Source organism: Lynx rufus, unplaced genomic scaffold, assembly GCF_022079265.1.
Source record: "Lynx rufus isolate CCGP_SWC_20201006 ecotype Redwood Valley unplaced genomic scaffold, mLynRuf1.p SCAF_3, whole genome shotgun sequence".
NCBI lineage: Eukaryota > Metazoa > Chordata > Mammalia > Carnivora > Felidae > Lynx > Lynx rufus.
In genome coordinates, this window is record NW_025814845.1 from 29,874,897 (window position 1) to 29,887,814 (window position 12,918).

General features: G+C 41.6%; 1 protein-coding gene across 1 annotated transcript in view; it reads left to right on the plus strand.

Moving 5' to 3' along the window:
* Nucleotides 1-8,707, plus strand: part of KLB (klotho beta) — a 33,532-nt gene extending 24,825 nt beyond the window's left edge. The window contains exons 5-6 of the mRNA XM_047092236.1: nt 4,420-5,563; nt 8,343-8,707. Of these exons, the coding sequence (XP_046948192.1) occupies nt 4,420-5,563; nt 8,343-8,707 (1,509 nt within the window). The remainder of the gene's footprint in view (nt 1-4,419; nt 5,564-8,342) is intronic.
* The last annotated feature ends 4,211 nt before the right edge of the window (nt 8,708-12,918 follow it).

The following is a 12,918-nucleotide window of genomic DNA, read 5'->3' on the forward strand; positions in this document are numbered from 1 at the left end:
TTTTTTATTTATTTTTTATTTTTTTTTGAGAGAGTGTGTGCACAAGAGGCGGGAGGGCAGAGAGAGAGGATGAGAGAGAAAATCCCAAGCAAGCTCCAGGCTGTCAGCACAGAGCCTAATGAGGGGCTCGATCCCATGAACCATGAGATCATGACGTGATCGGAAATTAAGAGTCAGATGCTTAACTGACTGAGCCCCTATACATTTTTCTTATTTATCACGTCTTCCCCCTACTAGAATGCAAGCTTTCTCCACACAAGGGTGGAGATGTTTGAGGCTTTGCTGCCTGCTGTGTGCCTTACTAGGGCAGTGTCAGGTACATGGCCAGTGCTCAATGCAAGGTCAACTTTTAGAGCGAGATGAGACCTTAGAGACCTCCTATTCCAAATCCTTCATTTTATGGATTAAGAAAGTGAGACCCATCAGTTCATAACTGAGACCTAAGTGACTTGCCCAAGGTAACACAAATAGGCAGAACTATAACAGGCAACTCTCAAGCACCCATATTTGCAGTGCTCTTTTCAAAATAATAGCAACTATTTTTTAAACACTTATTATGTGCCAAGCATGTAGCTGTTGTATGTATGCATGTTCTCTCTATTAAATCTTAAAAACTCTAATTTTACAAGCAAGGAAACTGAGGCTTAGGGAGGTTATGTAACTCATTCAGGTTACAAAGATCTGTTTCATGACACCACGCTATAAGATCTCACAATACCACACTATGGCCTGTATTCTAGAAGCATATGGAAAGACAACAAGATGTACAAGGGATGGGACCAGACAAAATGGCTCAAACCATGAGTGAACAAAGTTCACAGGTCATGAATATCAACCCCTGTTGATACTTAAACATGACTTAGTAAATGCTCAGAGATACTAAAGGGGGGAAAGATATAGAGTAACTTAAATACAGGACTGACTCATCTTCCACTTGTGTCCCCTATGGAGCCAACTACTTACCCAATTCCTATTTCCTACACATGGCAAAGGCACGCCATCTTTTCTTTACCATTTCAAATGGGTTTATATTTTCTATAATTCCACACCTGCAAAGAAAGATCCCAAGAGACAAGAGTTCCTGCCTGCACATGACTCAACCTATATGTTTCTGTTTCATCTGAAGACCCACCTATACCCCTGTGATTGACACTGTGAATGTCTACCCCATCTGGGGACCCTACTCCTACTCCTAGGAGCGAAAGTGAGTCACTTAGGTCAGGGGAAAGCAATTCTGGGATCAACCACGTCTGGGTTTCATGCTTACCCCTGGAGCCTGGTAGACATCGATCTTCCTTGAACTTGGACTAAGAATGAGGGTAAATTGTTTGCCAAGGAAAATTAGGGTGCTTTTTGAAAAATCAGCCAGAGGATTATGAATAGATGCCAAAAAAACCTAAATGTCCTCTATACGAAGACTGACAAAATGAAAGTAACATTTTAAAAATATTAGTATGCCTACCTACAAATATCCCTATCGTACTTTCCCCCCGCCTCTCAGCATTCTTTTCTCCTCCAACATATTTTTTTAAGTTTCTTTATTTTGAGAGAGAGAGAAAGAGAGAGCACGCATAGGGGCATGGGGAGGGGCAGAGAGAGAATCCCAAGCAGGATCTGCACTGTCAGCCCAGAACCCATGAACCATGAGACCATGACATGAGCTGAAACCGAGTTGGATGCTCAACTGACTGAGCTACCCAGGCACCTCCAACATTTTGTTCTGAAATATTTCAAACTAGTACAATAAACACCCATATTCCCTTCATCGAAATTGACCAATTGTTAACATTTTGCCACATTTGCTTTATGCTTTATAAAGTGTTTGTTTGATAAACAAAGTGAAAAGTTGCAGATGTCATTACAATTCACCCCAAAATATAGCTATCCAAATGTGTCTCCTAAAAATAAGAACATTCTCCTATATTATTATATTATCATACCCATAAGATTTAATATTGATTCAATATCATCACATTCCATATTCAAATTATCCTAAATCTTCCAAAAATGTCCTTTTTGGTTTAAAAAATGTTTTTGGATCAGGAATACAAACAAGGATGTCATTCATCTTTAGCCTCCTTTAAATTCAGAATAATTCCCCCAAGTTCATGGTATTGACAGTTTTGAAGAGTCCAAACCAATTGATTGTAGAATGTCTCATGTTCTGGTTTTCTTTGTTTCTTTGTTGGATTCAATAAACTTCTGGAATGATACTATGTAGATGAGGTTCAATATATATCACATCAGGAAGCACATGATGTCATTGTCTCATTATGAAAGATGTTAATGTGTGGAAGTAGTAGTTACCAGATTTCTTGATTAAGGTAGCATTTGCCAGATCTCTTAATTGAAAGGTAACTTTTCCATTTGTAATTAGAAAGTAATCTGCTGATGACACTTTGAGACTGTATACATATCCTGCTTCCTAACAATATGTCACTAATGGTCTTAATATTGATTCATAAACTTCACCTGAATTATTACCTTGTAGATTGCAAAATGGCAAATTTTTAATTATATTATTCCTTCAACATATATTGGGTAGTTCTCTTAACTTCAGTGCATTATAATTCATTACTGCCAATGTTTCATTAGTCATTTTGATGCTCAAATTATCTCACTCAAAGTAGCCAATAGGACTCCTTCAAACCGCTCCTGTGTCTTTTTGACATTTCCCTTTCAGTTTTTAAGCACATCCTTATTTTTCTGGCATTAGATGTACCAGCATCACCTCATTCTTTTCCTACCGCAGACTGGAAGAAGCCATTCTCCAAGGAGCCCAGGATCCTTTTAGTGGAGAACAGAATTTTAGAAACAAGCTCTAGGGAGCTAGGGTTGAAATCAGGGTTCACCATCTCTAATGAGATCTCTTAGCAGATTAATCACACCCACTTGCTAAAACTAATGCTTTTTGGAGATTTTTAAAAGACACATTTTCATTGGCTCTTGCCTTATTTCAGAGCAAGATTGCTCTTTGTAAACACCTTTTCAATATTGATGCTCTGAGGTTTCCAAACACTGAGACTGTCAATCTAAGCTAGAAGGATTGTACTCAAATAATTATATACACATTTAACTTCATGCTCACATGATCAATGTTCTCTCAGTTTAATGTTCTAGATAACTGGTTGACAGATGGTAAGTGGGCAGTGTTATGGTTTTGTAATTAGACTATGAAGGATGACACACAAGAAAACAATTAGAGGGAAAATATTTACCAAAGGTTAATTATCATTTTTTTTCTGGGTGCATTTAAACTCAGCTAAAGGAAGAAAAGGTATTTTAACACAAATACAGAACTTTTATTTTTTCCTATTAATTCTGAATTTGGAGATGTTTTTCTTAAGCCTTTTTATTTTTAATTTATACTCAAGGGCCTAGCAGGCAATTATTGCAACCATGGAAAACTAAACCCAAGTCATGACTACCTTAGGTTTATAGATTGCTTTAGAGTTGACAGAGTGCTCTGCCAGAGTCATTGGCTCATTACGGCACATCTGTGGGGTGGGTGACATTGCTCTGTCACTATCCAGAGTTGCCAAGCTCAAGTTTCAAAGAGGGAGAATGAGGACCGGCGTCCAGGACTATCTCCTTGGTGGAGGGGCAGGGTATGACACACCATCAGATCCAAGAGTCAATTTGGGAGTTTCTGGGGGATATTTTCCTGTTTTCCCCAGTCATAATCCAAGTATCTTGCATAAAGAGGGTATTCAGTATTCTCCTGTTGGATGAATAAATGCCGTGTTCTCACAGACACATGGGTAGGGACAACATAATGATGCATATGTGATATCACCTGGACTTTTCAAATATAAGGTGCTAGAAAATTGCATTCAGCAAATGCAAGGGCCATTCCCTATGCCATCCCACTAGCCTCTTGTAGGAACTATGGCTGGGTTAACCAGCCACCTTTGACTCCAAGTGCCAAACTCAGTGAAATCCTCTACAACTGGAATTTTAACTTTGCCGTCAACTTATGGCAGAGTTTGGAAGGTCCATCTTTCATGATTCCTTTTAACTGAAGGTACCAACCCAAATTTCCCAATGCATTTGAACAGAATCATGAGAGACCCCTCTGTATAACTTGAGTTTTTAGGACAAGAAAGGAGTTTCTCAGTATTTTCTGAAAAACAACTTGTTATCCAAGCCAAGCCCTGGGTGTGTTTCTTTCCCTGTTTTCTGGTCTCCCTGGGAGATTTCAAGAGCTAGAAGAGAGGATGATCCATCCAGACCTCTTCTATGACATCACCAGGAGAACTAGAAGAACATTCAGATCGTTATGAAGAGGCTACATGCTTCGTTTATGTTCTTTGTTGTCAGTGAGAGGCAGAATAAGACCCCCCTTCTTCCTCTTAAACCATGTATGCTAAGAGCCTATCTGCCAGGGTGTGCCTTACTTCGATGTGCTTGTTTTCACAGCCCAAGGCAGTGGCTTCCTCCCCACAGTTCAGCGACCCTCACCTGTATGTGTGGAATGTGACGGGCAACAGACTGTTGCACCGTGTGGAAGGGGTGAGGCTGAAAACACGGCCAGCCCAATGCACAGATTTTGTCAGCATCAAAAGACAACTCGAGATGTTGGCAAGAATGAAGGTCACTCACTACAGGTTTGCTCTGGACTGGCCCTCAATCCTTCCCGCCGGCAACCTGTCCGTGGTTAACCGACAAGCTCTGAGGTACTACAGGTGCGTGGTCAGTGAGGGGCTGAAGCTCAACATCTCCCCAATGGTCACGTTGTACTATCCGACTCACGCCCACCTGGGTCTCCCCACACCCCTGCTGCACAGCGGGGGATGGCTGAACCCATCCACAGTCCAGGCCTTCCAGGACTACGCCGGGCTGTGCTTCCAGGAGCTGGGGGACCTGGTGAGGCTCTGGATCACCATCAACGAGCCCAACAGGCTGAGTGACATCTACAGCCACACTAGTAACGACACCTACCGGGCAGCCCACAACCTGCTGATTGCCCACGCCCTGGTCTGGCACCTCTACGACCGGCGGTACAGGTCTGCGCAGCACGGGGCCGTGTCGCTGTCTCTGCACTCGGATTGGGCGGAACCCGCCAACCCCTACGCCGACTCGCACTGGCAGGCCGCCGAGCGCTTCCTGCAGTTCGAAATCGCCTGGTTCGCAGAACCCCTCTTCAAGACCGGGGACTACCCGCTGGCCATGAGGGAGTACATCGCCTTCAAGAACAGGCAGGGGCTCTCGCGCTCCGCGTTGCCTCGGTTCACGGAGGAGGAGAGGAGGCTGGTCAAGGGCGCCGCGGACTTCTACGCGCTGAACCACTTCACCACCTGGTTCGTGATGCACGCGCGCCAGAACGGCAGCCGCTACGACGCGGACAGGGACGTCCAGTTTCTGCAGGACATCACCTGCCTGAGCTCGCCCAGCCGCCTGGCTGTCCTGCCCTGGGGGGAGCGCAAGGTGCTGAGGTGGATCCAGAAGAACTATGGAGACGTGGATGTTTACATCACGGCCAATGGCATCGATGACCAGTCTCTGGAGAATGATGAACTCCGAAAATACTACTTAGAGAAGTACATTCAGGAGGCTTTGAAAGGTGAGGTGCGGGGCCATATCAGATACAGTGAAATAGGACATTACCAGCTAATGTGAACGAAAGAATGAGGGGAGAAGGCGCATTAATGACAATGCCAGCTCATTAGGGAAAGTTTGGCAAGGATAGAAGAGCATTTTTTAAAAAATCAAAAACAATGACAACCCATAGGGGCGCCCGGGTGCCTGAGTTGGTTAAACGTCTGACTTTGGCTCAGGTCATGATCTCACTTTGGTGAGTTCGAGCCCCACATGCGGGACTCCAGAGGAACAGAGAATCTTAAGCAGACTCCATGCTCAAGCTTGCCACCACCCTGAGATCACGACCTCAGCAGAAATCCAGAGTCTGATGCTCTGGATCAGACAGCCACCCAGGCAGCCCCGTGGGTTTTTCTTTTTTTTCTTTTTTAATACTAAAAAGTAGGTATCTTTGAATACAAATCTGTGTCTTCATTCCTAATTATCTTCCTAAGGACTGCCCACTATGGAATTATTGGGTCAAATGTTATAAAGGCATTTTCTATCCCCCCTCCTCTAGTAAGCTATTTTTTTAATACTGTAAAAAATTTTCCTCAATTTTATCTATTTTGATAGGACCAAACAACAGTGTTTGAGAGTCTTTATCTCCTACTCTTTCCAGCATTTGCTACTATCATTCTTAAATATTAATTTTAAATATTCATAATAGATTTGTTGAAGCAGCAAAAAGATCCCAGAAATATGTTTACTGAGCACCGAATATGGGCAGAAACTGTTCTAGGCACCATATCAGCATTCACCAAAATAAAGACTACTTTCCTCATGAAGGCTGTATTTTTGTGGGATGAGAATCAGCAGATAAGATACAGAGTGTCAGAAGCAAATAGTTCTATGAGAAAACACAGCAGGGAAGAGGGAAGAGGGTGCCCAGGAGTGGGGTTTAGGAGTGGTTACAATTCTAAAGCGTAGTTAGGGAAGTCTTCAAAGACCTGGAGGAACAAGGCAGCAAACCTGTGCAGTTATCTGTGAAGTGTTCCAGGTGAGAGAACAGCAAATGCAAAAATCCCAATGTGGGAGCATGCCTGGCCTGTTTGAGGTTCAGGAAGGTTGAAGAATGAGTAAGGGAGTAAAGCAATCAAAGATGAGGTCAAGGAAGTAGAAGAGGCATTAGTAAACCATCATTAAGAACTGCAGCTCTTACTGTGAGAGACAGGCTATTTAAGGTTTTAAACAGCAGGGGAGGGGCGCCTGGGTGGCGCAGTCGGTTAAGCGTCCGACTTCAGCCAGGTCACGATCTCGCGGTCCGTGGGTTCGAGCCCCGCGTCAGGCTCTGGGCTGATGGCTCAGAGCCTGGAGCCTGTTTCCGATTCTGTGTCTCCCTCTCTCTCTGCCCCTCCCCCGTTCATGCTCTGTCTCTCTCTGTCCCAAAAATAAATAAACGTTGCAAAAAAAAAAAAAAAAATTTAAACAGCAGGGGAACATGATCTAACTCACAGTCTTTAAAAAACACTCTGGCTACTCTTTTTTACAGTGAATACACTATAAAGGAGCAACAACAGAATCAGGGAGGGTTGGAGTCTAAGTAAGAAATAATGGGGGGGGGGTTGGATTAGGTTATAGAGTAGAGATAGTGAGAAGTGGCTAGCTTCTGTACCGATTTTGAAGGTAAAGTCATCAGGCTTGGATGGAGAGTGTTAGAAGAGTGAAGAATGAAATCTGTTTTGGTTTGAGCAACTAAAGGGTGAGTGGCCATTTACCAGGTCAGGGAGACTGACAACAGGTTTTTGGAGAGTTGTTTGGTGTTGCACAGGTTAAAGTTTGAGACGTCTATTAATCAGTCAATTAGAGATGTCACATAGGCTAACTGGAGTCTCAGGTTCAGGTCTGGGGCTGAGATACAAACTTGGGAGTTAAGACCAAGAATGGGATTTAGAAACAGTAAGGCTGGATGGTATCACTAAGGGAGCAAGCGTAGAGGACTGAGCCCTGGGACACTTCAATATTCAGAAGTCAGATGAGAAACCAATGAGTAGGGTGAGTAGGAGCCAGTGCTTTTCAGTAGAGGGTGTGCAATCAAGGATATTTTTGCGTAAGATACTAAAAGTTATAGCATGTTTATATGGAAATGAACCAATAGTGAGGGGAAATGTGAGAGAACAGATGGAGAGATGTCCTTGAGTAAATCAGAGAATAAACTTAGTGTATAAGCGTCAGCCTCTTCCAGGAGCATGGACAGGACATCCACAGCAACAGAAGTATGGTAGTAGGTGGATCGATAGGATTGTGGGAGTTTGAGGAATTCTCCTGTGAGTATGTTTTTCAGTAAAATAGGAAGGAAGGCTATCCCTTCAAAGCAAGGACAGAGGTGCTATATGTTTGAGGAGGGAGAGGTGTGAAACAGCCAAGCAAGTGACTAGGGGAAACCAAGTATGGTTATTGGGCCGCACCAAGGACGTATTGGAGACCTGAAACCAGCCAAATAGGTAAGACTTCTGTGCCTATGATCAACTGAACAGTGTAAGTCCTTTTCCACCTTCATGGCTCCAATTCATAAATGCGCTTCTGTGCTCTGCTCCCAGTTCTTATATTATGGATCAAAGTTTTACTTCAAATGTTTAAAAACTTAATTACACATATTTTTATAGTTACACATATTTTCACTTTTACCAATCATGAAAGAATGTCAAAAAACCCTTTAAGGACAATCACTACTTTTTTATGGGTATGACTTTATTTCAATGGAAACTAAATTCTTACTTACTTTATAGTCCATGTGATTAATGTTCATTTCTGATATTTTTCAGCACAACTGATTGATAAAGTCAAAATCAAAGGCTATTATGCATTCAAACTGACTGAAGAAAAATCTAAACCCAGATTTGGATTCTTCACATCTGAATTCAAAGCTAAGTCCTCAGTTCAGCTTTACAACAAACTGATCAGCAACAGTGGCTTCCCTTCTGACATCACTAGTCCTAGATGCAGTCAGACTCCAAGAAACACAGAGTGCATTGTCTGCTTATTTCTTGTGCAAAAGAAACCACTGATATTCTTTGCTTGTTGCTTCTTCTCCACCCTGGTTCTACTTTTATCAATTACTATTTTTCATAAGCGGAAGAGAAAAAAAATTTGGAAAGCAAAGAACTTACAGCACATACCACTAAAGTAAGGACACAGAGAGGTCTTAGTGAAACTGATCCTATTTCTGTCTGTATGAAAGAAAGTTGAAAAAATTCACTCCGGTTCCGTATACTGGTAACTTACAGAATTACCTATATTGTAGAAAGACAATTTGAAATACTAGTAGTAACCAAGTGATGACAATCGAGGTCTCTGTTGTGTGGTTCAAATGAATTTTCCCTTAAGGTGTGGACATCAGTGAATTCAGTTCTTGGATCTGAAGGTAAAGGCTTTACCCAGACAGTAAGCTAGGATTATCTCATACACTGCTTCATGAAGTTTGATGAGCTGTTTTCTATCATTCTTCTCTAAATACCAATAGCTACATTTAACAAATTATATTGAAAAAAGTACAACTTTGGTTAGACTCCACAACAGAAAATTTAAAACTCTTAACACTGGATAATCAGTGATTATTCTGTCACTTCTAAGGAGGTGCTTTTCCCCTTTAGAAAACACACAATAGGATTAGTGTTCATTTATCATCAGCTACAGCATAGACTGTTAAGCCCACTAATCCTAGTTTTCAATAGTAATAAAAGTTATCATTTATAAAATATAGGATTTTGTGGTCTCTCCTTGCACCAGATCCAAGTTTTAAAAAACAAATAACTTCCATAACTCATCTCATGGAAAGGTCACAGGACTAAGATAAAGGACAGCTAGACTCACCTGCCTGCTCAACCTCACAACACTGCAAACTCCTTTAGACAAATTGACAGCATTTTCCTCGCTTGATTTTTGTGAAGCAACAAACGAGATCTTACATACTTGGGAAAGCTAAACATTCTAAAAAGATGTCAAGTTTTATTATCAAGTCATCAAAGGACCCTATTAGTCTGTAAGACTGGGTTCTCTCCTGAGCTCCACTGTTCTGATACCATGTGAATACAGGGACCTCTCAGAGATGTAGAATGCAGGTGTATTTTGACCTTGCAACTGTGCTTTTTGTGTACATGTTGATGGTCTGAAGGAGTTAAAACTTTTTTCATTGTACCTTTTGAAGCTGGGATTAAGTAACTTAAATCTGAACCAGGAGTCTGACTTTCTTAAACTCCATGCTTAAGATTTGTTGTGTATGCTAAACTCGAAATGTAAACCCATTCATACCCATTCATTTCAATCACCACCCCATTACACATAGTAGCTAATCACTGTCCCCCGCTCTCCAGGAACCTGAGTCAAAGTGAAGTTTTTTTGTTCAAAAACCCTTGGTAGGAAAGCACCCTAAATTAAGGCAATTGTGATTGTTTTCCAGGTCCACCTATGTCAGAAGCCAAATTTTATATGTAACAGAGGCTCTAATTGAAAATAGCAGTGTTTCAAAGATAACTGTAATGAGAGAACACAATTGGTCAAATAAATGCACAAGTGATTGATGGGAAATAAATTTGCTTTTCGGCTGGCCAAATTCAAGCAGTAAATTTTTTTATTTTTCTTAATCCCTCTGCACCCACTCTTCCACCTTTGGCAATTTTTAGATTATGCTTTTTGTTTTCAAATAATTTAATTTCTTCTTTGAAAAGTAAGTGGACCTCGGGGCGCCTGGGTGGCGCAGTCGGTTAAGCGTCCGACTTCAGCCAGGTCACGATCTTGCGGTCCGTGAGTTCGAGCCCCGCGTCAGGCTCTGGGCTGATGGCTCAGAGCCTGGAGCCTGTTTCCGATTGTGTGTCTCCCTCTCTCTCTGCCCCTCCCCCGTTCATGCTCTGTCTCTCTCTGTCCCAAAAATAAATAAACGTTGAAAAAAAAAAAAAATTTGAGAAGTAAGTGGACCTAAGGCTATCCACAATTACAACTGGTTGTTCTAATGTTCACTATGTGTAAAGAATGTCATTTAAAAGAATCACTTGGCTGGTTCCCCCTCCCCTTTGTGCCACATGGCTTCACTGACCCCACAGTTCCAGTGAATATTCTAATTATCAGTTGAACAACTTACCAACTTTTAAACCTCTCTAAACATCCAACATCTTGAAAAAAGAATGCACATTCAGTATTAGGAACAACAAAGATTTAAGAATTAAATTTAGGTTTTCCTTTCCTGGGGTCTACTTTGTGCTCTTTGATTCAAAAGTACCTTGAAGACTATTTGGCTCCATTGATCTTAGGATTCATGAGAGTCAGGCTCTGTGCTCAGTGGGGAGCCTGCTTGGGATTCTCTCCTCTCCCATCTTGTTTGGGCCCTCTCTCTCTCAAAATAAACATTAAAAAGATACCTTATATTTATAATCTTCACTACTTCAGGTCTTTACATTTACACCTTAAGTTAAAACTTGTGTCCTTTTGGGGCGCCTGGGTGGCGCAGTCGGTTAAGCGTCCGACTTCAGCCAGGTCACGATCTCGCGGTCCGTGAGTTCGAGCCCCGCGTCGGGCTCTGGGCTGATGGCTCAGAGCCTGGAGCCTGCTTCCGATTCTGTGTCTCCCTCTCTCTCTGCGCCTCCCCCGTTCATGCTCTGTCTCTCTCTGTCCCAAAAATAAATAAACGTTGAAAAAAAAAAAAAATTAAAAAAAAAAAAAAAAAAACTTGTGTCCTTTTGCATATTTGTTGCCTTGCCATACATAACCACCAACCCCTGCCCCCCCAGCCCCAGTCAAGTCCTTAAACCAATGCTTACAGCAGTCCTAACACCTAGGAATCATCTTACAAGTTTTTAAGCCATGATCATATAAGAATCCTTAGATAGGTATTTAATCTAAATCATGACCAATTATACTTTTCAGATTTATCCCAGACTCAAATGTTTAAGAATTGTCAAGTTATCATTTGAAACTGCTGGTAGCTTTTGACAAGATCTTCAGAATTTAAGCCTGAGACTTGCTGGGGGGCAGGGGGAATCATCTTAAAATCTAATTAACTTGTGCTAAATTTTGTGCGTGCTAGTAGTTTGTGTATTCAATGTGACAAACTGTCTCTCAAGTTTGGTTTATCTAGAAAATATTACAACATAACCATATTTAAAGATCCTCTGTAGATCTCTTTTGCTTTGTTGGTGGCAATGCAAGCTGGTGCAGCCACTCTGGAAAAGTATGGAGGTTCCTCAAAAAACTAAAAATAGAACTACCCTATGACCCAGCAATTGCACCACTAGGCATTTATCCACAGGATACAGATGTGCTGATTCAAAGGGACACATGCACCCCCATGTTTATAGCAGCACTATCGACAATAGCCAAAGTATGGAAAGAGCCCAAATGTCCATCAATGGACGAACGGATAAAGAAGATGTGGTGTATATATATACAATGGAGGATTACTCGGCAATCAAAAAGAATGAAATCTTGCCATTTGCAACTACATGGATGGAACTGGAGGGTATCATGCTAAGTGAAATTAGAGAAACACAAAAATCATGACTTCACTCATATGAGGACTTTGAGACAAAACAGATGAACATAAGGGAAGGGAAGCAAAAATAATATAAAAACAGGGAGGGGGAAAAAACAGAAGAGACTCATAAATATGGAAAACTGAGGGTTATTGGAAGGGTTGTGGGAAGGGGGATGGGCTAAATGGGTAAGGGGCATTAAGGAATCTACTCTTGAAATCATTGTTGCACTATATGCTAATTTGGATGTAAATTTTTAAAAATAAAAAAGATCCTCTGTAAAAAGGTGGTCAGTACATTTTGACTAATTGTTTAATTCTCAATGTAATTTATTTCAAATAAACAGTTTATGCTAACAGTCTGATCAATTTTAAGAACTATAGAATATGAATGGGTCTGGTGTATAATTGGGTTCTGCCTAACACTGCCCCTGCCCATCCTCCCAAGCTGTGTGCATACTGGTGAACCTTCCTCAGAGTTTTGTTTTCTCATTATAAAATGTGGGCACCTAATCCTCAAAGTTGGGAAAGTAACACACAAGTCCTTTTATCTATTGTAGGCACAGAAGACATGGAAGCCCTCCTGGGGAGAGAACTAGACTTTCCTTTACCAACAAAACAACTTACTAAGTGAAAATCACTTCTTAGCTACAACCAGCCTCCAATTGTTCCCCTGCTCTCACCCCGATCAATCCACTTCACTTTGTGAGAAATCACACTTACTCCCATTGTGGCTACCACTGCCTATACACAGACACTCTCAATATAAACACCTCCATCCCTCTAAATTACAGCCATTCGGAAACTTCTTCCTCAAACTTCAAAGTTTTAAGATCCTCAGTACCTTCCAAAACATTGCTTTCCAATCCCATTGGTAT